The following is a 25,542-nucleotide window of genomic DNA, read 5'->3' as shown; positions in this document are numbered from 1 at the left end:
TCTTGAGTAACATTATATAATTGTCTTCATGTCTTAGACTATACTGCAAAATAAAATACTTAGAACAAAATTATGCAATAATTACATTAAAAGAAATTAACAATGTTCAATTTCTATGTGATAGAAATGTTTTAGGAAATATTTTTTTCCCCCTTATATTTAAATTCAGGCAGAAAGCACCCAATTTTATGTTTTGGATTATTATTTTGAAAATAATAATATTTAAAATATTCAAATATAAATAATTCAGATACTATAATGAAAAAATATTTACTGCCTTATCGGTGCTCCCATATTTGATACTTCCAGGACAATGATAAAACAGTGTTACAACAGCTTAAGTAGTTTGAAAAATTAACACTAGTATCACTATCTGTGACTTCGTGACTGAATTTGGAAATTAAAATGCAGCTGTTGGAATATTTTTGCCATTTTTACACATATTCAATTTTCTCACATATTTATTTGAGTGTCATTATGATTTGACATGAGTCTACATCCAGCATGGTGAGGTTTTCCCATCAGTACCTGTGGTACCTTATTGCCATACACAGACTCCTGCAACACTGCTCTATAAAGAAACAGAAATGGAATGATTTGAATGAGGAATGAAATATGGAAACAAAGATGTAAGGAAGGAATTTAGGCAAATTCCCCAGAGGGGTTCATTAAAGTTTTCCTCTCAATGTTTTATACATCTCTGGCTCCGGCAAACAGAAATAGAGCAGTGGGGTCTGTCAGAGATCAGTTGGTGATTTTTATGGAGAAATCTTAATCTGTTTTAGAAATAAATCACACACAGTTTGAATCAGAGATGGTAAAATGGAAATGAACAGAAAAATACAACTGAATTTCTAAATAAAATGTGTCTATTTGCAGTAAGGCTAATTTCCACAAAAAACTTACCCAGACAGAGTCTAGAGATTACAAAACCATGCATACATGTGTTCACCTCCTCCATAAAATAGCCAAATCACTTTTTTCTCATGATCTCAAATGTAATTAAATACAAAGTGACTCTAAATTATAAGTATTTTTTGTTGTTTTCTTTTTCTATTAGCTACATATTTAATATTTCATATGAATGTTGAGAGTTAATTTTCCTCAGTTTATACTTCCTATACTTCCTTTCACTCAAGGAGTATTTTGCGAACATAAATTAATCAAGTTTCCAAACCTTCTCTAGTATTGATAATTAGATCTGCCTTATTAACTACAAATAGAAGAATGGTATTAAAAATTACATGAATTACACACCCAGAGCCGCAGAATATAGAAAGTGTCAGTTCATTTTCTTCCACTCACACGCTATTGAGATTTAAACAGCGTTTGTTTTGCCCACTGAGTAAAACTTCCACTGGGAGAATTAAAAATAGACAAAAAAAATCCACCTCCAATTTGCGCTGGCTCAAACCGTGGACCTGGCCTGTGTGCAAGGTCTGGGGTATTCCTATATTGTGTTCCCAGAGGTAGCTGTTGGCTCAGAAAAACCCTTGGTAAAACACCCAGGCACCACCTGCACTAATTCCAGCCAAACACAATCACCAGGATTGGTCTGGTACCTTTCTGAATGTACTGTTGACATGACAAATGAAGAGGAGATCAAAAGACATTCCATCCCTACCCAGCCGAGCTTTTACAAGGCTATCATGGAGCGTTCCAGCACACAGAGCAGTGGAAAGAACAACCCAGAGCTCCCTGGGGACTCTTTTGCCCTTGGCACAGTCATTTCTCCCCCTCTTGCTGTGTTTCTGTGAGTCACAGGAAATGGCACACCCTTCCACTGGCAGAACACACAAATCCTCCGTTCTCAGGAGAAAACCTTCAGTGCTATCTGCAAATCCTTGTTTTTCACATCAGAACAGTGCCTTTCAGAGGACCTGATGGCTTCCAGGGACTTCCACCTGGGGTCAGGTTAGAGAATTACCTCTGCTTTACCCTTGGGAAACAAATAAATCCTCAATCCTCAACTCCACCCTGGCTTTAAGCTAAAGGTGATGGCAGTAGCTATAAGGAAATAGTCTCATTCCGTTACCCTGACCATAAAAAAAATCTGTCTTATTCTTGCCCAGCAAGTAAAAAAAAAAAAAAAAAAAAATTAAAACCTCTACATGTATATTTGAGCATGGATTCTCTCCAGCTGCAAAATCACAGGTCCAGAATCCTGGGAAGTTTAGAAAACCTTGCTGTGAGCAGTAAGACTGACTAATGGCCATGGTTAAACCATTACCCAGGGGCTCCTGGAGCTGGTGGTGACAGGGTGTGGAAGGTTCTCATTTTCTAAGCCTTCCCACATTTTAGGTGTGGATTGATGACTGACATATTCTGAAAACATTCTTTATGACAATGGTAATAAAAAAAAAGGAACAGATTTAAGATAAAGCAGAGCTATTATTCTAACTGAATATTTCTGAGACAGTTACTATTTTTTGCTTCATTTTGTGGAGTGTATTTTCTTATTTTCACAGGTGTCAATCTTCATCTAAGAACTTCTATATTTGCTGGCAGGCAACTTTAATTCTCTTTTAATGACTTTTTCTCTTAGCGAATCAATACTTAATTTTAAAAGGTCTTCCTTACTTCCTAATAATCTCCTTTATTTTTCCTACTCAAAGGCACATTTAAAAGGGAATTCAATAGCTCAGCTATTTCAGAAGGATTATTACATTCCATATAGAATTATATGAAATACAGAATATATTATATTACATCTAGAATCATGGCTGTTGATTTTTCACTTTAGACTGTACTTTCCACCTATTTTTATATTCCTAATCTCTTCTATTCCACTGGTTAGTATTGAGCAGCTCTGGATATTTGCTGTTCTTGGTTCACCCTGCAGTTTTTGCCCAGCCAATATCTTTTCGTGCTCTCCCCCCGTTCCCCTAAATCTGTGGTTCTCTCACCAAAGGCTCTGCTGATCCCAAGTTATGCAGAGAACAGCAGAGTCCATCTATTGTTTCTCAGTGTAATCAGAGCAGGATGAAACCCGCTCTGATCTACCCATTAATGCATTTTTTTGATCTGACTTTTCACTATTGTGTGCCTCTTGTTTTGCTTTCTGTGGTATTTCTAAGGCTCCTTTCCCTCCAATCTACCATTAAACCCTACATTGTTTAAATGTTTTTTCTCCCTTTTTCACAGAGCATTTGTCATTTCACAAAGCTTCAGCTTTGCACTTAAAATGAAAAGCTGAGTAGAACTATGTCATAAACAATTGGGATTTAATAAATAACTTGGCCTGCTGCAAACTGCTGCACTAAGAACTAATACACTGTGAATTTTAAGGTTTCATTTGATTTATTCTCTGTCTCTCTCTCCTGCCCCTGCAAATGCTTTATATGCAAGAAAGCACAAATGTGAAGAAAAATTATTTATAAAATAAAAAGATTTGTATATTATAAAGAAACTAAATTTCCAGAAGAGTGTTTTAATTCTGTCACCTGCTATAAAGATAAGCATTCTGTTGCATTAAGAGTACTAAAATATGCAATCAGAAATATGAGGGTGCAACTGAGTGAAAACAAGCGTAGTTATTATTTCCTAATGCACACAACTATTGCAGACAACAAAACTGAGGCTACACTAGAAATCAGCAGTTTATTCAAGATCTTTCTCACTGGGAACACCCTCCATTTGGAAACAAAATATTGAGGTCTGGGAGAGAATGTGAGGCCACTTAAAAATATTATTGCCAATCACCAATGAGATATTTGTGGCTTTCAGGAGCAGTGGGTTCCAAACCCACAAACTGCTCCAGTAACATTCAGTTCCCACCTATTCTCTCACCCCGAGCCCTCCTGAGAAAGGTGGCTTGTTTCCCGGCACGTTTCTGGGTTGGTAAACTGAGTAAAATGGGTTCCAAACTTTGAGGTTTTGAGGGTTTGAAGGAACGTGAAAATGGGAGCCCACACTTGAAGAAATTCCACACTGTACCATGTGCCCCATACAGCTCAAAACCTGGGCAGCAGCGTGTCTAGGTGAGATCAGAGCCACTTCTTTGGCTTGAGCAAACCTTTAGCCAGTGGGTGATTCTCATGTTGTAAACAATATCTTACTGATAACATCACTCAGTACATAAGTACATAGGGAGAGGACTTTAATCCTCGCTAATTTATTTCAAATATGTTTTTAAGCTGCACAAATAAATTCTCAGATAAGGATCAGCCTTTCCACCTCCACCAGAAAAACAAAACCTACTTCTGCCATAAATTCAAATTGTTTTCCTTCTTTATATAAAACTTACTAACAAAAATCTGTTCCCTTGGGAATAGTTCTAGAAGATTGCTGATAATGAACACAAGGGATGTTTCCTAGCATTGCCTATTTAATTTTTAATATTCATATAAATTTCAACTCATCTGTCTCATTTTATCTCAACTGAAACAGTACAAGTAGGTTACACAAAGTTGTCTGGTGAAACAAACACCTGTAACTTAGAACCAGGTTGCCTTATTAAAACAATAACAAAAATAAATACTGCTTACTACCAGTGAAATATTTTACATCTACTCATTAGCTATAAGAACTTCAGAAGAGTGAAATTTAGCCTCAGCCCCCTGAAACCTCTTGCATACTCAGACATATGGAGCCTCTTTGCACATGTTCAAAATAAAAAAGTTGGCAAGAAAAAAAACAATGTATGAAAACTTGAAAAAAATAGCAAAACCAAAAAAGATAAAAATATTATTTAAGATGAAATTAATGAACAATTAGGTACACAGATAATGATGGATCCAGGACTATGAATCTTTCCTAACAAATTATCCACTTGTATTGTGAGCAGCCTCTACCCATCTCCTTTGAACTGAAATTAGTGGATTTTAGAAGTGCAATTTTTGGAAGTCTACTCAGATTACAGACAATACATTGCCATTATCTTAAACTTACAATGACTTTAAGCTCTGCTATCACCATGGCACCTACAAATCCCCAGTGTTGGCTGGATTTGGGAAACCTCTATCTCCCCATGAAGTACTTTCATACTTCAAGTATTAAGAATCCTCAGCTTGCCCTGATTTTTTTTTCTTTTTTTTTTTTTTCTTTAAGAGCTTGTGGGGCTTTGCAAAAGAATGCTTCTGCTTTGCTTTATTTTTTCTTTGAACTTCAATTACGAAGGGAGACGCCCCTCCACACACTCACACACATTTTTCACATCTTTTTGCATTCATTCAGCATTTGATTGAAGAGTTAATTCAGCTCCACTGAACAATGATAGATGTAATGAACAGAAAGGTCTTCCAATGTGAGAGATATTCTTCTCAATTCTTTCTGACAGGCAAGGGATGGTAAATAGACAAAACAGAGTCAAGCTAGGCAGCAAACTTGTAAAAAGAATGACTCTGGTAATGTACAAGGACAGCATGCACATCAATGAATACTTACATAAATGTCTGCACCATAAAATCCATCCTGGTATACAACACTGCAAGGATGCACACACAAAGAAAAACATCCATATTAGTGCATTTCCACATGCAAATGCCACCAAACCCCTGCACAGCTGAGGTTAGTCTCTCACAAGAACAGAGGGGAAGGGGAAGGAAGGCACTCTTCACATTGGTTAAGGAGGTTGGTAGTAATTATCAGAAGTGAGCCTGTACCAAATACATCATCTTGTCAAGTATGCCAAATGCTTAGTCAAAGGAAGGCAAAGCATGGCAGGGTTGGAAAAGACTTTTGATAAAGTTTGGGGGATTTTTTTCTTCCCCTGTTTTTCGTTTTAAGAAACCACATATTGACAGCGTTTTTTCTTTCCTATAGAAATTTTCAGTGGGCCAACCCTACATCCAGCTTCAATACCTTTGCAAGAAGCTAACTCTTGATGCGCTGCTTTCACGTCCTGCAGTGATGCTGACCCTCTGAAATAAAGTGTTACTTCTCATAACTTAGATGGCAAACAAAGCACAGCCGAAGTTGAAATGGTGAGAGGAGTGGGTGAAGTAATTACGCTGGTGGTGTTCTACCCACTGGGTCAAATCTCAGTGTTCAGTCTACACAGAGGTGAGAGAACCCATAGACACTGCACTGCTGGCTCAATGCACATTACCAATAGTGCCAACTGGTCTGTTGAGAATCTCGGGGTGCTATTCCTATGAAAAAACATATTAACTTTGACTGCTTGAGCATTTTACAGCTTTGGCAAACATGGCAGTGGTTCTGAGCTTCTCTGTTTTGGTTGGTTGATACATTACTACTTCTTCTCTTAAAAAAAAATGTGGTAATGTTGCTGTTACCAGTTCACCCAGAGACTGTCTCATTTCAGCTGAGATCAATCACCAGTGTAAACAGTGAAAGATTCTAAACCCTTCAGGATAAATGACACACTATGACAAAGACAACTTAAATGCCTGCTCTAAATAAAACTGGAACTGCACAACAGTGGCCTAACAATTACACCCATTAGGTCATTCCTGCAGTTTTTAATCCATTTGGCAGTTCTACAACTTGAAATGTGTATTTCCAACATCAGAATCGACCCAAGCTCTTTCAAGAGCTAAATATGAGAGCTAATAAAACAACAGGATTTTTTTGCAACAATATTTTCAATTTAGGAATACTATTCTCTAGGAATAATAGTTATTACCCAGTTGCTAATCTAAGCCATTTTGCAATTCCAACAAGAATTTTCATGTCAGAAATACAACTGATCTATAGAGGTCAATGACCAAACTCCACAAGGATGAGCTGGTATATGTCTAAGTCAGAATCACGTAAGAAAAATCATAAATATGCACACAGTGACATGGATAAAATCACACTGATGATAAAAGTTTGCTGTGGAATAATAACAGGTGAAAACTTAGCTCCACTTCAATCAGAGTGTCTGCCATTTGTTTCAGTAGGGTCAGACCTTTACTCGTATATTTTTCTATTTATTATGTCTGCGGAGCAAAATATGCAAACCCTGGTCTACACTGGCAGCTTTCAGAGAGCTTGTTACCTACACTGCAGTGTGCCCTCATCTTGGGTTTGGTTTGGATACTCTAATTATTTTAAAACAGTCCATGTTTTTCTCTACCTGTTTGCACATACGAAATAAAGCATTCCACGCGACTGTGAGGTAGGAGCACACAATCATGGACAGCATGGGAGGACTTGGATGAGATGGCACACGAAGAATACTGAGTTTACTGGAGATGAGGGCCCCACAGCCCCAGCCCTGGGGTCCTCACATCCCTGAGCCACTCCAGCTGGAGATGGGGGAGAGTTGGGGGAAGGTGATTTAGGTCCCACCTCTGTTTATAACCCTCTAACTGCACTTCAGTAGGAAATTAAATCCATTTTTCAAGTCAATTCTGTTTTGTCCATGATGGCAATTGGCACAAAATGACCCTTTCTTTATCTCAGCCAGGAGCTTTTGCATCCCCCTTTCTCCACCTGTACTCTTGAGGGGGGAAAGAGAGCACAGCTGGGTGAGGTTCTGGCAGCCACAGAGGCCAACCCATCACTGTACATTCAAATCCCACTCTCAAGTACTATTAAACACTGCTATTCAGAAAACAATGCTTTTTGAGAAGGCAGGTATCAGAAAAGGAAACTTTTTTCTTCCTCCTCTTGGTGACCTGTGGATATACAGCAAAGATGAATAGGGGCTGATAAATTTTTCATTCCTAAGTGCAGCTGGTTGTAATCTTGGACAGGTTCATTCATCCACCCCAGTCACGTATAGACAGAAACTTATTTCGTGTTCTAAATGAAAACTCCTCATAAATACTACGCTGAAAAATGTACCCTTCACTAAAGTGAGACATATATGCATAACTCCATCATTAGACATGGCCAATATTAAGATGAAGTGACAGAATCAGGCAAACGAGTTTAACAGTCCCAAGCATGACTTGCACTACAAAAAAAGAATCAGCTGATTTTATTTTATTTCTTCCCTATGATCTTGTATTATGACAGCGTTATTAAATAAAAACTCTTCTGCTTCTCCTGAAGGTTGAGGAAAAGTAATTCTTCACACTTTCATAGATTTTTAAGAGAACATTTCCTCTATTCAGTGTTCTTATCACTTTTTATTCCTGACCAATTCTTAGAAGTGAGTCAAATGTATTTTCTAACCCTGCACCCTTCATTAGAAGTACAAAGTGTAAATCACCAAGAAATAAGTTTTGCTTTTCCTTACTTTAGTATATAAATTTCCAAGTTTTTTTGTTTTGTTTTTGGGTGTTTTTTTGTTTGTTTGTTTTGTTTTGTTAATTTGGTTTAATTTTCTTGGTTTATGACCCTTTTTTCTCTCTCTGAGGCTCTAGGCAGAAAACACAAGAGTATGGGAAGAGGCTGAAGGCATCACACAGGTACCCCTCTTACAACAGCTCCTTTTACACTTGATATTAAAAAAAAATATCTTGGTAGACAGGTAGGTCTTGTGCTCCTTGTAAAACAGCACAGGATTACCAAATAGCCACATTACTGAAATCTGAATTACTTTAGCCAAGGAATGGATTTGTTAATATACTTCCTGGAGGCATTAAAAAGAACAAAGTTGGGGGGCTTATTCATTTGTATTTTATTATTTTATTCTGCTACGGAAAACTCAGAGCAGCGAGAAATCTTGATTTAATATGAAAATGCACATCTAAATAACATCATATGTGGCAATCATTTCCTGAAATTATTTTTCTCTAAATAGGAAACTCTTTCCTCATCAGGTATTATACGCCTGACTTTCATGGGTTTAGCTCCTTCATTTAAATCTCTGTGTCTATAATCACTTTCTGTAACTATATTAACACAAACTCTTTACTAGTTTAGATTCCACCTTTATTATATCCTGCGAGAACTACATCCATCTTCATTATCATTTTTCTGTCCTCATCTTTCAAAAGGATTGAGTTGAATAATCTATCAATGCCATAAAAAGACAGTCCTTGATTGCACAAACCTTAGCTGAGTAACTTCCCAGCAGCTGAGCATCCATGGCCCTCAGCCACACAGTCCTGTCCAGGGCAGCACACCCAGCAGAGCCTCATCCAGAGTGGTGCGTTCAAGGGAACAAATGGGCATCAGCCCCCTGATTCTGATGCCTTAAGTTTTAGCTTTTATATCTGTCAGATCCTGCACTCTGTTAGTGCAGGGCTCTGAACTCCATATAAAGTGTAACTAAGATCTCTTCGCGTTTTGGTCAGACAAAACAATTCTCCCAGGCCCGAGAGCCAAGGGCACCCTCTGCCTCAGGCCCCAAAAAGTATAAACAAAAGTGAATTGGGGAGGAGAAGCAAACTGGGGGAATGTGACTTTGTTACCTGAAGCCATAATTGGATGATTAACCTCTGATATGCAAACAGAGCAAACTTATTTCTGCCTGAAAAACTGGTGACCCTCGTCCATATTAGGTGCAACCTCTGCAAGGCCTTTGCACTGCCCAAGGTGTATCTGTTAAGGGCCTTTAATAAATATCCACTTTATTCTTTTGACTCTGCCTAGCCTCTGTTCCAGGTAGCCATTCTCAGCATCAATTCCCTTCCTTGGCACAGCAATGGTCACAGCTCACCATCGCCTCCCCAGCACAGCTACAAGAAAGCAGCTGAGGAACAACAGTTCTGTTTTGTGATTGCTGGGAGGGTCGCTCTCACTGTCCTACACTGCCCAGCTCTTGGTCTGGAAATCACCTTTAACATGAACCCCTCATCTAAGGCCTTCATGAGAAAAATGATAGAAGAGATGCAGCTACAGCCCTATTTAAACCGAAGACAGAATTAAAGCAACACTTCCCCATACCCTAATAACAGAGTTTTAAGTGCTGTAAACTGAAGAATAGAACTGAAGCTCTCTTAAGAGGCAGTTTCAACTTTTCAGAATATTCTCTAATTCCAGGTTCTTGCTTTTCCAGTTTCAACAGTTTCTGCCATGGACAAAGTTACATTATCTGCTTTGTGATATTGACTGAGGGCATTGCTGCAGAGAACAAAGCTGGCAGACATGAATCAATATATGCTGGCAGAAAAACATTTTTTGTTCCAACAATTGCATACAGTTCCAACAGTTGTATACACAGAGTCCAAAGTAAGAGGAATTACATGAGCCCAAGGGAATATAGTGGGAAAAACCCATAACAATCAGAGGAGATGTAGTAGCTCATACTAATCTTCTTAAATTTAGATTTCAGAATAAGGGTTGGAAAATAAAGCTGCATTTTCATTTTGAATCAGTTACCAAGCAGCACTTGAGAACGTTTATTTTAACAAGAGGAACAGTTTCTGAATAGTCTCTGTTATTTCTCCTCCACACTCCCCACAAATTCACAATCCTATTTAAGGCTGGGTTTGGAGGTTTTTTTAACTGTTCTTTTCAAAGAGAAAAAAGCATATTGCCCTCCCCTGCCTTCCCAGGAAAGACAGCAGAGGAGGAGATACACACTGAAAGCTAATTCTCTGTTAGCTTCATCAGAACTGAAAGGAGCAAAGAGAAAATGTGAAGACAAAGTCATCACACACTAAACTTGTGAAGAATTTAAAGCAAAGGATGCTGAAACAGAAAGCCTTCTCATTAGTTCCACTACTCCTGCTATCTACTACTGCTCTACTACCAGATATACCACGATTCTGGGTTTTCTTGACAGCAGATTAAAGATCCCTTGTTTCCCTCTCCTGCTGCACCAGTTTGAGGTTAAGCTCCCCACGGGGAGCAGACTTCCAAACTCTAAATTTCAGCGTTCAGTATTCTCCCACAAACCAAGCTGTACTCCCCCTTTCAGTGTCAGGGGGCTTTTATGATAATTAATTATATGTAGTTATAAGTAAGCTGCACACTCTCATATTTCAAGGCATTAGAGATGATGCCACAGATGCTAAAAGTGAAGTACTTGAGCTAATAAACAAGATGCTATCTCAAGGAATTGTGAAATGTCTCACTCAGAAGAGAAGGATCCATTAATTACTGGGGCAGTGCCATGTATATTGTGAACAGTAATCCCATTTTTAAATGACTCATTTTAGAGCACACATGCTTTGATTTATAAGAAAATAATGGCCTGAAATAGGGTTATGCCCAGCAATTTCCCTGGGACCTAGCAAAGCCTGTCTGCTGCTCCCCAGTAAGTGGGAGGCACAGCAGAAGACAGGAGCCACCATAACTCATCCTGCCTTATGACCACAAGACCTAGAGGTAGATCAAGATCTAAGGTTAATGAAATAAAAGAAAATAAAGGAAGGTAATTGCAATCTTTAGCTTATATTTTGCAACTACATGTGGGTTCTTTCTTGAAAGGAAACATTTTTCTAACTAAAGACTGATAAATTTTAATGTAAATTTATTATTAAAATTATATCTGTCATTATGGAAAATGTGTCTTTTTTTTTTTAATGACTGAAAGTTTTTAAGTATGAAAATGTTTGCTTGGCTGTAAGGCTGGGCTCCTTCCTTGAGTGAAAAATAAGAAATTGCTACTAAGTTAATTGCAAAACAGCATTCAAAATTTACTCCATTTTTCTTATGAACAAATGATATTCCAAGTAGTCTGCTTCCTTCTATAAGCTGATTCGTTCTCTGTGATCTCTTTATTATCTCAGTAATTTTCTTTCACTTCTATTCATGTTGTGACCAAAACCCACATTCTTATAATTAATTTCCATTGATTCAGGATTTTTTTTTCTTTCTAATGGAAATTCCTTACTGTTTCTTTGATGGGTCACAGGATAGAAAAGGTGAGTAGAGAACAAAGACTCACACAGAAATTCCACATTACACTCTTGTATCAGTGAAGATACCAACATGTGATCTAATATGCCAGGCCAAAGAAATTATGGGAAAATGAAGCTTTATTACCCCAGCTATTACCTCAGTGCAACAGAGATATGTGTAACTTCTGTACTGACCCATGAATTACAAAATGGGCAATTCAGAAAGCAGGGCCTTATTGGAGAGCACAGGTGGTTTTAATTAAATTAAATAAAATAAAATTAATTATCTGAAAATTAAATACCTGAACTAAGACCTACATGATTTAAGACAGGGCTTAGTAACTGAAAACTTTTGCACTGTCAAATGATGTTTCCTGGCAAGGTGAGCCCTAGATTAGCAGGGGCTCCTCTCAGACAGCTGGAAGCCATCAGGGCAAGATGATGGGTCCTGTGACCGGTGCAACGCACGGCTCCCTCTGAAGCCAGATTTGGCACGAGCATGAAGGAATGAGCCCCAGCCAGCCTCTGTCAAACCACCCTGTGGAGGAGTGGGAGTGCTGAGCTGACCTCCTGGAAACCAGTTCAGTTGGAGCACTGCTGGACCTGATTGCAAAACCTCTGCACTGCCTTACAGCAGGAGTTCTCTGTGCTCACACATCTAAAGATGCTGGCAAGCAGCAGTACAGTTACATGAGGATATACATGTGCTCCATGGAAATGGAATTCTTGCTACTGAATCACTGAACTAACCATAGTAATGTGTATAGCACATGTGTACACACAGAACACCCACATGTGGCCTCAAGGCAAATTTAAGTTACATACTAGTCAGAAAGTATTTACTAATTTTGGAAATACTAACCAAGGAGTACCGTCCAATCACACACAGCCGGTAATTATTTTCGTATATACCTTAATTACGTTGTATTTAACTAAGGTGTGCTGTTAATGACATCATGAAACTGAGTGGCCCACCTTGTTATCACACTACACATTCACTCTATGTTCAAATTTAAGAATTTGTTTTTAAACAAGGAGAGATGAAGAGTCCACTTTCTTTAGATGCAGTATCCATTTGGTAGCTGAGGAATTCTGACTGAAATCTGAATGCAGGGCATTCTGAACTTGCTTCCATCTTTGCCATGTACAAATGCCTGGACTGACTCTAACTGAAACTTTGGCAATAGAAGGATAACTTTGGTGGGACACCATCCTTACCCAGAGGTAATTCAGGCAAACTTCAGAAAAGTGTCTTCCTCCAGTAGTGGTAATACTGTTTTGCTTAATAAACTACACAAAACAGTCAAATAAATCAATAGAATACACTTTTACAAAATAACCTCGTTCTGTGGCATTATTTTTACATTTTTTAGGGTATCTTATTTCTTTGAGATAAGAACTGTCCAATGTGACTGAATGGTCAAACTGCCTGAATAAACATATCCCTGAAAAGCCAGCCCAAAGGCTGACTGATGAGATTAGCAAATTTGTCCGGAAAAAGATGCTCCTTTTGGCTTCGTGGAAGCTAGGTTTACTGAGAAACTGTGGGAACTGGTGCAGGGCACCCATCACCTACTGGAATGGAGCAGGGGGACAGGGGTTGTGCTGCCAGCTCCTGCACAGGGGGACAACCCCAGCAGGAGCCAAGGAACTGCTGAACAGGATTTTGGTGAGGGCAGGGAGAGAGAGAAAGAGAGATCACCTTCTCTCACTGCCCATGCCAACCCTTCCTGACCCTTTCCCAGAAAGATCCAGTGGCTCTACAGAGAGGTAAGAGCGGCAAATCATGTTTTTATGACAAAATACTACTCTGGCCTAGGATCTGCTAAGGTTCCTGATTTTTCAGATTTCCCCAATTTCTTAACAGCTGAAGAGCTTTTGCTAATGCTGTTAGGGTTTTTAAGTACTACGTGCAGCATCCAAAGCCTTTCCGTGTCAGCCTTTGCAGGGCTCCAGGAGAAATTGTTTCTGTCTCTCCCCCAAAAATATACATAAAACCCAAACAATCTTCTGAAATAAAGAAGATTACTGAGTTTCAAAAAAATAATGCTATTAATTCCTCTTCTTGATTCTTTAGTTTACTAATTGGTTTTAGTAAATGCAGGTCACTTACAGCAAAATCTTAAGGCATTATTTAAGCAAATATACACAAAACCCCATGGTCCTGAGAGAAGCACCCCAAATTTCTATCATGGCAAAGATGGCAACTAGAAAAACTAAGCAAACTGCAATTAAAAAAAAAAAAAAAAATGTATTAAAAAAATGCAGCACTAAGCCTTCAGGTGCAGAGACAACTTTCAGCAGGCGATTTGAAGAAAAAGAAGTTAACTCGATCCAACCTCCTTAATAACCAGATGTTTGCAATCATCAAAAATATACCTTTAGCCGAAACAGTCTCCCTGTTCCGGAGCATTCCGTTTGCGGGAGCATTTACATAACAATATGTGACATCTGAAATGCTTAAGGCCACCAAGCATGGCAGTACAAATTACAGTCATTTTTCAAGCCGCTGTGCGAGGCGCCGGTGCCGGGCAGGCACGACCCGCGTGAGGCAGGGCTGGGAACCGTGCCCAGGCTCCCGGGATCCATGCTGAGCCAGAGGTGAGGGAAGCAGAGCTCCTTACCCGCCGTAGGCTGGGATGGGAGGAGGGGGAGCAGCTGCTCGGAACGTGTTGTACACCGTGCGACCTCGGCCTCGTAGGTGGGCACCTCTGTACGCGGCAGCTGCGGTCGCAGCAGGGTAGGGAAATCCTGGCACTGCAGAGGGAAAAAGAAACGGGGATTAGTGCGCCGTGTCCACGTCCTGGAGCAAGCGGTGGGGTTGTGATGGTATAAAAGGCTGCCTGGAGCTGGACGAGGGAGTCGCCAAGGAGTTTTAACTCACGTTTCGCACAAATCTCCGCGTGCAAAGAGCAGGCGGCAAACTGGGAATTTGGATGGCAGTGTCACACGCGGCTCTGAGATTATCAGAAGACACCATTAAAAGGACTGTTGATGGGTTCAGCCAACACTGCTGCCAGGAGACTCCCGAGGTCCAAGTTCAGGCTCAAATTTATAATGTCAGAGATATCTGCATTACATTATTGGATCTGTCTTCTAAAGTCAGCCCTGTTTTGAGTGGGGGTGAGACATTAGAGACTTAGGTGGCCTCAAGTCATCTAAATTATCCAGTGATTTTGCCAATTGAACAGAGCTCTGCTTTTGTTCAAGAGTTGGATTATTAACCAGCCCTTAACTGTGTAATAATGGAAGGAGATTTTCCTCTCTTTTCTCATTTTTTGGGGCGGCACAATGGACAAAGAACACCGTTCAGTCCCTCAAAGGCAAGAGCTGTACACCTTAGGAATACATCTGAATCCACATAATATCCAGACCAAACACAAATAACTTAATCATATAACAAAGAAAGTAACTCAGACATTTTTATATTGTCATTGGAAGTGAGAAAATTACCATTCCATGTGAGACTTAAAATATTTTAATCAGAAATTGAACAGTAATACAGTATTAGAGGCTTTTGTTCTCTTAAACATCTCTCTTGGTAACTTTTTAATTGAAAAAATAATAATGAAACCCCAAAACAACAAACAAAATTTCCCACTTTGTTTTCTCTGCCAATTTTTAAGCACTTTTTCATTACTTCGTTTTTCCTTTGTACATATATTGCATGTCAATGTTAGAACAGGTATTTCATGAATGAATTCATCAGTGAGACAGATAAATCCAGCTCTGTTGGCAATCAGGTTACATCAGATGTGCTTCACTGTTTTGATTTTTTTTCCCCAGTATGTAAATAAAGAAATAAACCAAATATTGCTTAGCAAAGCCTTAACAAAAAGCAAGCAAATGAAAATAATAATGTATAAAAATGTTCAAATCTGAAATATGAGTTGTTTTCAATCCTTATTTGGCATCAAATTTTAAAATAAGCCTTGAATTTGAGAAAAGAAAATTAAAGAATTCACAACTTTTAGGCCTTGCTGGCTGAACACGCGAAGGCAAATACTGTAACTATGGTGATTTCTCTATAACTGCCTTACTACTGTGGCTTTGGGGCTTTTCTAGGTCCTCTCTGACAAAAATATTACACAGTAATCCTGCAAAGATTTACGTGCCTGTGATACAATACAAACCAACCTTATGGCAATGCAAATAAATTAGAACTGCCTTAGAAAGTGCAAGTACCATATTTTATAAGAAATATAAAAGGAATGTGTCAAAATCAGAAAGAGGAACATGCAGAACTTGATATTCTGTTAATAATTTTGCAAGCAACTGCATTTAAGTCTTAAAGGAATTGTACTGGAAAACATTTCTTTTGAGGAAAAACGACATATACATCATCTATGTGACATATGGATGCTGTAAACACTTTTGCATATTGAACAAGATTGAGTATTGACCAGTGTAAATAGAGTAGTGACAGAATTATGACCTGCTGCTGGACCCATGCAACTTCTGTCTTTTTCCTTTCCAAGTACACAGCCTTGTATAAAAATTAATACAATATGCAGAGGAAAATGCAAAATATAGTTTTACGTATTGTTCAAAGAACTACAGACCTACACACTCCCTCCAGTCTTACAGCTTTACTTTTCTTTCTTCATCTGGCTTTTGCTCCTTTCCAGTTACAAGTATTGGACTGGATGGAGAACTGATCTAATCCAGTGCAGTTATCTTTGTGTAAGAGTGATGTTGAGCTACACTCTGCCTGCCATAGAAAAGTCACTCCTTTCCAACCAATAGGCATTTGTAAAGTAAGTTTCTCCGGTAAATTGTTGATTTGTGTTTTAAAAGAAAAAAAAAAAAAAAAAGTAACTAACAAAATAAAAAAAGAAACAAACCCAACAAACCAGTGTTCCGAAGTTTGCTCAAGCAAATGGGTGGAAATGGATTTGAGAGAATGGCCAGGAAAAACTGATATCTGAAATGGTGGACATGGTAAATGATAAATTGTAGCCTTTAGGGACACTCTTAAACTGTCAAAATTAAGAGAAATTTCACTGACCTAAAGAGAAAAAAAAACCCCAAAAACAAACAAACAAACAAACAACCCCCCCCCCCAAAACCACCAAAAAAACCCAAAAAAACCCAAACAAACAAACAACCCCCCCCAAAAAAAACACAAAAAACCCACAAAAAACCAAAACAAAACAAAAAAAACCCAAACCAAAACAAAACAAAAAAAAAAAAAACAAAAAAAACCCCCACCAAAAAACAAACAAACAAAAAACCCCACACCCAACCAACCAAACAAAAACGGTCAGACAACCTTAAAATGTTTTCACTTGCATCTGTAGTTTTCTAAATATTGATAGAAAACACACTTTCACAAGAAGAACAGAAGGGATAGAGAAAATCCAGCTAACTCAAAAACAGCCTAAGCTCCAGCAATGTAACAGCATCATGGGCTTGTGAGGCATGGTCTGGCAAATCCTGCCCAGAGATCTGTTGCAGTAACTAATTCTTTGTAATGAACATCTACATTTGGCAATATTTACAGCTCTTGTTCTTTTGGGGTCCTAGGCAATAAATTAAAACCAACTGGGATTGTTGGGAGACACTGAGGAAATGCCTCTGTGAAAGAGCGAAACCCCATTTTGGTTTGTGAACATTTTTCCTTTGAATCAACCCAGCTTTCTCACAGATACATTAAGATATATATTTTGCAATAATTGTGCATTTATCCTAAATTCTCTTTATTCTTTTTGGCAGTCACACCTTGGAAAGAATTACAAGGAGGGTCACTGATCTCAAATCTTTGATAATGAATGCCTTCCACAAAGAAATGTCACTGGAAAAGCAGAGTGCCCCATCAATGATTGAATCTATATATATATATATATATATAGTTACATTTTTATGAGAAAGAAGGCTTTCTTTTTTCTTTTAATGAAAGAGGAGAAAAAAGAAGAAAGACATAGCAGGGAGAGTGACTTAGTCCACAAGAGTTTACCAAATCCAGAACCTGTAAGGGAGGCTCAAGCAGTCATGGGAGATGCTAAGATAGCGATGGCTTTTAATCATTTTTAAAGGATCTGCAACACCAGGGATGAGTTTGAATGAAAAGCCTGAAGTAATGTAATTTTTTTGCTATGCTTGCCTTGCATTGCTCTCAATAAACTCATGGAGCATATAATGTCTAAAGAAAAGCAAAAAACTAAAAAACCTAAGATGCAATTAGTGGAAAGCAGAGCAGTGGGGAGCAGTTATGCCAGGAAGAGGATCAGACATGATGGAAACTAAACATGGGACTAACAGTGGCATTGATTTAAAATCAAGTGAGGTATAACAGTTGAGTTTATTCATAACATAATGATATAAATCCCAAAATTTATTTGGGTCCATCTGAAAACACACTTTCTATTGTCAGGTAGTAATATTAGCGGTTGAGATTAGAGGCAAAATAATCAACAGGTTTGGTCGCCCTGGATTTGAGTTCAGAAAAAAACCCATAGTGCTCCTTCATCTCAGCTGAGAAATCATGGGTAGGAATATGTAATAGCAACAGAATTTATTTTGCTACCAGCTTTTTAATATCCTCACCCCAAAATGACCAGCAGAAGTGGCAGCATTAGAACACAACTGAAGAATGGACTTCATAAAAAGAATTTTATGAAAAGGGCTGTCCCATCAGGAAGCTTTAAATGCTATTAACCAGTCCCAAAAGTAATGAAGAGAGTAGCCAGGAGGGGTAGAGGTTTTAATGACTTACAGTTTGTAGGTCAACCTTCCTTAGTGCCTCAGTGCCAAGCTGCTGAAACTCAGTCAGTGAAAATGCTATTATAATGGGGTTGAGAATGTGTTTGACTCTCAGCAGGGAAGCATCTGAGCCCACTTCTAAGCAAAAGTAGCTTAAATTCATCAAAGTAATTTGATGACTGTAATTCTTGTGATCTGTGGCTGAGAAAAGGCAGAGTTCTCCAAATGCACATTGATGATAGGAGGTGATAACATGAGGTTATAAAAGGAAAGACTGTTCTAAGGACAATCAAACATCAAGCCATAGAAAACAATTTACATTTTCATCTAATGGCCCCATCCATTCTATAGATATTCATTCAGCTATTCAAATATGAATGAGACTACAACCACAAAACTCAGTTCCTACAGTCACACAGCAATTTTAATTTTTCAAGTTAAAAAATTTAGACTATAAATAATATGCTGCAGAAATCCTTGGCTTTGCTTAATAAAATTATCCAAAATCATGCAAATCATCTACTACAGCCTAAATGAAATAATTTTAAGAACACTCTGCTGGTAAGATTTCTTCTTTGAACTTATTTGTTCTACTTTTTTTATACTTAAAGGGGATGCAATTTTAAAATGTGTTATTAAAATGAACATTGTCTACAAAGTTTTTCTCTTCTTACACTTTGTAAACGTGGAATCATTGTCACTTCACACTGACCTTCAGTTTAGGTCTCAAACGTGAAATATGGCCAGAAAATTGCCACATTTAATCAAATAAAAAGGCTTTGGAATTAACAGGATTCATGATAGTATATCAACAAAAATTTAGATAACAAATTATTTTATAGAAAAAGCAAATATGAGCATAAGGAAGAAAAATTTAATCTTTGAGTTCACAGATGAAATTTAATCAAATGTTAATTTTTCCCAGAGGATGTAATATAAGTATTTGTTTTACTAATTTTTTATTAAATTAACAGGGTAGTGCACTTTGTAGGCAACATATCTCAGCACAGGCCTGGAAAAACAAAGACTGAAGGAACAATGAATAGCTCAAGTTCCCAAAAGGAGGAATATAACCTGGCAAAAAAAATACTTAAGGGTTATACACTGCGTATTAAAGTTTTAAAGCTTTGGGATAGATGAAAGAGCAGCAGATGCAAAAGACAACAGGGGGCAGATTTTGTATCAAAGCCATAAAAATATACAGCCACTTTAATGGGCAATTATTCTTCACATTTGTGCTGCGGTTTGAATTTGTATGAGGGTGCCATATGCCCCAAGAAAGGTGTGCCATCAAAATGGATGAGCAGATCTACCTCTCATCACTCCTAATCTCTCCTCCTCCGCACAGAGTAGCAGGTCATCTGCCACCAGGAGTTTGCAAATATTTTATGGGGAAGAATTTTAATGTTACGTCTTGTTTGAATCGGTTTCTCGCTAATTTACTGCGGCACAGTTTAACTGCTGGACAGACAGGGAGACACATTTACATTATTCCCAGAGTTCAGGAGGATCCCCGTTGAGGAAACACAATAAATTAAAAACAAAGCAATATAATGGGTAGCATGCTGAGAAAGGCTAAGCAGAATAATCTATATTATATTATCTGAGATTTCAGGAACAGAATCAGCAGTTTATCCCAATATGTGATGTGCCTTCCCTTCACTGTAATAGTAATAAGTATTATTAAGTGGCATTCTTTGAAAGAATTATAAATAGTGTCCTAAAGAGGATTTGTGCATTTAAACACACAGACCAAAGCACACTGCAAGCAAAATGTAAGCTCTGCTGATACAGATTTTAACATTAAAGGCATTTAAATTATATATAAATATATGTACATACAAACACTTCAAATTTAGGGTAAAAAAAAAAAAAATCTTTAGAAAGTTCAGAGTGTTTAAAATTACAGGCTGAAAATACACTTCTTCACCTGTCACTGTTGTGAGAAGATTTTTCCTGGGATCTAGTTATGAATTAACTGTATTCAAAGGAAATTTCCCATATATATCAAACACACCAGTCAGAACTGGTCACTTCTATTTCTTTCTTTCGCAAGCTATTTATTTTTTGAATCATACTTAAAATTATAGATCAATTATTTCCTTACAATTGTAAAAAAATACATGCCAGTATCATACACTGTTGTTTAGGCATGAATAAATCCGTATTTTGGAGAAACCCCTACTTACAGGACATTCTCATTTGAAATGCATTAAAAAGGAAAACAAAAATGTCTAATTAATGTACAAGTCTAATCACCATTCTCCACATGGAAGAGTAATTTTTCACTGTTCATTTGCTCAGTGTAATCTCAAAACTGACATAACAGAAAAGCAATGGCCTATAAATCTGCTCTCATTTGTTTCTTTAATATTCATATTCCATTGAACTACAGCTGCTTGTTGCTGCAGTCTATTACAACATGCAAAACTGTCGATAAAAATATTATGAAAGGCAAGATGTGTTTCTTCATGGCTCTGTGTGCCATTTATTTGGAAAAAAATAACAACAAATGACTCATGGATTGTCCCTTAGTTTGCTGCACGCTGGGCGATTAGTGATTAATTACCTTGCTGCAAATTGACATGGCACAAGGAAATTGACACAGCTCTGATTAATTAACTTTTTTATGCAAGACAGTTACTTACAAAACACTGCACACTGTAATTGAATCCCTTTACACAACACTACTGCATTAAGTTTCCTGTCAAATCCAAATTAGCACCAAATTTCACGTAAATGTGGTGAAACTTTTTATACTGATGTACATGTAAATATTTCCAGAAAGGGGACATCAACTGCTTTAAAACACTGTTTTCAAATATTTCAGCCTCAGACATGGGAAGAATCATATTTTTAGATTATTCCATACCAAACTATAATTAAATACACACAAAACCCCCCCATAAACTAAATATCTCAGTATAAAGCAACCTACTATTTATTCCTACGTTGAATTATAGAAAGAGACTTAACTGTTCTTAAAGTTGCTTTCAGATCTAATTGATCTATTATTTCTATGACTTCCACATACTGACTTCTTTGTAATTATTTGAAGTCTAGATGGAACTACTCCTTTTGTTTCCTCTCTTCTCATGTACAAACAAACAATCCACTCTTGGTTGCTCTGTACATTGCTACCATGATATGCCATTAATTTATAACCTTCTGAGCAAAACCTCGATGCCCAAGCCTGGAACCCGCCTCATCTTCCTGCCTGAGCTTTTTCCATGTGAGGGTGACTGGCCACTGGCACAGCTGCCCAGAGGAGCTGTAGGATCGATCTCCATCCTTGGAGATGTTCACAAGCTGTTTGAGAGCCTGCTCCAGGCTTTGCTGCGGGAGCAGGGCATGGACAATATGTTCTCCAGTGCTTCTTCCACTCAGATTTGGCCATTTAGTGATTCTGTGGTTCTCAGAAATTCCCTTATTCCTCAGCCTTCCTTAACTGGATCGTATATGCAGCCACCTGACATCACCCTAAGACATCAAGGGGTTTCCAAGAACAAGCAGAACAAAATGGAGGAAGCGAAGGGACACAAAAAGGACTGAGAACTCTTTTTGTAAAGCTATGTAATGACACCAGCCTACAACTTTGACTTAAAAAAACCCCAAAACTGTAACTGGTGGTGAAATTACTTATGATGTACTTAAAATCAAAATGAGAGTACTGCATAGCTGAAATTTCTAATAGTTGAGGTACAAAGAACCGTTGGCTTTTCACACAGGAAACAACCGAAAAAGAAGGAAAAGCTCAGGAGGTAAAAAAGCACCCAGGCCATAAAGGAAATGAAACAGTAGAGATCAGAGAAGACACGTTTGATCTTAAATTAAAGAACAATCTTCAAATATAGATGATCAAAGTGATCAATATCTTGTCTGGTGTTCCCAGTTATTGGACAGCTCTAAGTTCCAAACAAATGGAAGAAATCCCCTGTGTCTAACAAAGAACCGTTTCCAAGATAAAGGAAAAAGGCCACGGCTGTGGAAGGCTGGAGGAAGAGTAGCACTGCTATAAAAAGATGACAAAATTTAGTAATTTGAATGTTCATGGAAGTCAATTATATAGTGACAAGAAATCCTGTTTAGATGACACAAGGATTCCTAAAGCTCAACAGAATTATTAAACTGTAAAAAGAGCACTGTCGGGATGCATTGGGAACAATTTAGGCAGGAAGTAATGGAGGAAAAACCCAGCTGCTAACCTAATCAAACCTTAAAGGAAAAACTTTCAAAATAAAGAATTGCGTCTCCAAAGTCATACTGATACTAGAAATGCTAATTCCTAAACAGCACTTATTATTTGTGAAATTCAGGTTGAATTTTGCTGGACACAGAATGGTTCCAAGAGCCACAATTCAATAACAACCATGACAAAACAGAGTGACACTCAGGTGTGCCTTTATTTGAAACCAAATCTTTCAGTCTAAGCTAAAAAGCACAAAATCAAGAGTTTACTGTCTGCCAGACAGGACGATTTGAGATGTGCAGTCAACACTGTGGGCCTGGTTCTAAAAATGGGTGACACAGCAGAGATGTTACAGGATGGAGAGCCAGGGAAGGTGGCACCCAGGACTGTGCACAAATAGTCTGATGTACAATTGCATCCCAGAACACGATGCAGGATAATACTGAATGTAATTCCCGCCATGTAAATGTAATGTACATAGTAAATGGAATTACTAAATGCAATTCTCCCCATGTAAATATGATGTACATAGTAAACGGAACTACTATCTGTAATTCTCACTGTTTAGTTGCATTCTGAGAGGAGTAAGTCCAAACAGTCCTACAGCTCTAAATCACAGGTTAGTCACCAGTGCAGGCAGTGGCCGAGTGCTGTGTGCCCACCAGCAGCAGAACACCAAGGGAAGGCACCCGAGTTCCCAGCTGTCCTGGGCCACACACAGCTTTTATTATTTGAACTAAAGGACAGAGATACTCTCCACAATTTAGTATTTTTCCAGCTATCTCACTACCCGCATGTAGGGTTTTATAGAAGTGGAAGAAACATCAGTGACACAAATCAGGACATAGACATGTCTCTCTTTCCAAAATTCCTAAGCTGGCTAGTTCAGACACACTGCTCCAGCACTAAACAGATCAACAGAAGAATGAGGGTAAACAGCAAGGCCCTTAAAAACACATTTGTGGGAGTGAAATGAAAGCCACATTTATGGATTTTGGACACACACAATGTATATTAGAGATGACATAACTCATCATTTAAAATATAGATAGGCAGGAGGTAAAATGAGATTTATACTGAAAACAGTTGCAGAAAAAACAATGTATACTGATACAGAACGTCTGACATGCTGTAGAAGGAATTTCAGGCAACACTATAAAACAAACCAACAAAAACAATTAAAAAAACCCCAAAACACACAAAAAAAAAAAACACAAAACCCCAAACAAGTTGACTTTACAGTTAAAAACAGGATTATACTTAAATCAAGAATATAATGTAATGCATATGAATACAGTTTTACGTGGTTTTTTTTAAATTTAAATTTATTTTTATCTTACTTGAAAACCAGAGGTGTTATCCTGCATCAAACCAAGGCCCAACTCAATAGGACAGAACAGAGTTTAAAAACCTTCTGAAGACATTTCAACATGAGATGACATCAGCATTTCTCTATACTTCTCTGCATTGGGGAAGTAATTATGGAAAGCCATTCCCTTCCTAATTATATTGGTATTTCCTTTATTTAAGCTTTCACTTAAACCCACTGTATTTAATATACAAGCAGCAAGGGTAATTGGCACGTTTTTTTCCTGATTACTATCGGATGATTCTCTTCATAAATAAAGGCAATTAATTCAGGAAGCACATCAAAAGATAGCTTGACCACTAAACATTCAGTAACAAGGTTTTCGTAGCCTGGAAATCTCGCTCTTCTCAGATGGATGGACATTTCCCTTTGGCAGGATTTTTGCACCCTCGGTCAGGAAGTGCAGGCCTGCAATGGGTAATTTGTTTAATTAATGACCCAATCACAGCCTCCTTTGCAGGGGTGCTCTACCTGTGTCCTACAAAGCAATAAGAAGCAGACAAAACCCACAAGGTGTAAATACAATGCACTGATACATATTTTATTGGTAATTAAGTGACCTCCCATTCCCATTCAACTTAAGAGAAAACAGACCAATTAAATATTTAGTTTGCAGAACCTTTCTACATTCAATTCAGAAATAAATAATTTGGCCTGACAAATTACACCACGTGAATACTCATTTTTTAAACTACTCCTGACCCATATTCTAATTCAAAATGGCAAGCCTGCCAAACAGCTAAACGAAGAAAAACTACAACAATAAAATCAGAACAAAAAAATCGTTGATATCATTGCAATATCTGTCCACTTGGGTTGAATTAGGTCAGTCATGACTGACACACAAAACCCAGAGGAGGATACACCACGTGCCAGCAGCATCTACCCTTCAGCTGCTTGGAATGGCAGCAAGCTGCCATCATTACAGTATAATTTTCAGGTAATTACATGTGTGCAACAGATTAAACCTGACAAAAATCAACGGCATCAAGGTTTCCAAACAGAATGCTTCCACTAATGATTTGGCTCAGAAGCGCACTTTGAATCACCTTTTGAAAATTCCTATTTTCCCTGTGTAATTTTCTCGGTATTGAAAATATCCCAGAACATAATAGAAATGTCAAAGGTCTTCCTTCAATCCATTAGTAACGCCACAGGAAAATAAAACCTGGAATGTCTTCACTGAAACAAGCAACATGAAAATAGTTTCATACAGCATTTTTTAGGTGGTTTACTAATATTCCTAAGCCAAAGAATAACCTATTTCTAAAGCAAGGACATACTGCATAGACAAGCTTGACTTAATTTTCATTTCCATACCATAATCAGTCCTCAAATACACTGAATCCTACTGTTGGATGTGCTCTTTGTAAATACAAAAAGTATATTTTTTTGAATTTCCCCATTTATTCTATAAGCAAGAGAACCATCCTCTATCTATGAATTAAAACAAAACATCCACAGGGGGGGAAAAAAAAAATTTGAAACTAGGACATATGTCTGCTATATGTAAGTGCTAATATTTTCAATAGAGAACAACATTCCCACATCTTGTAATTAATACTTTATGCTTGGGCCATGGATTTTCCTTCTATCCTAGCACATAATATGTGGAATAATAGGAATATTGGGATAATTTCGGGATACGTCTAATG

The 25,542-nt window shown here is 37.8% G+C and overlaps 1 protein-coding gene across 27 annotated transcripts in view; it reads right to left on the bottom strand.

The window, feature by feature from the left end:
* RBFOX1 (RNA binding fox-1 homolog 1) overlaps positions 1-25,542 on the bottom strand; it is a 1,151,472-nt gene that overhangs the window by 33,886 nt on the left and 1,092,044 nt on the right. For all 27 annotated transcript variants that reach the window (XM_040078692.2, XM_040078693.2, XM_058422645.1 and 24 more), the window contains 2 exons: positions 14,252-14,384; positions 5,386-5,425 (listed from right to left, as the gene is read on the bottom strand). In XM_040078692.2, coding sequence (XP_039934626.1) covers positions 5,386-5,425; positions 14,252-14,384 — 173 coding nt within the window. The remainder of the gene's footprint in view (positions 1-5,385; positions 5,426-14,251; positions 14,385-25,542) is intronic.

Source organism: Hirundo rustica, chromosome 15 (assembly GCF_015227805.2).
Source record: "Hirundo rustica isolate bHirRus1 chromosome 15, bHirRus1.pri.v3, whole genome shotgun sequence".
Classification (NCBI taxonomy): Eukaryota; Metazoa; Chordata; class Aves; order Passeriformes; family Hirundinidae; genus Hirundo; species Hirundo rustica.
The sequence above is the reverse complement of the archived record's forward strand: the minus strand, read 5'-3'. Positions and strand labels throughout refer to the sequence as shown.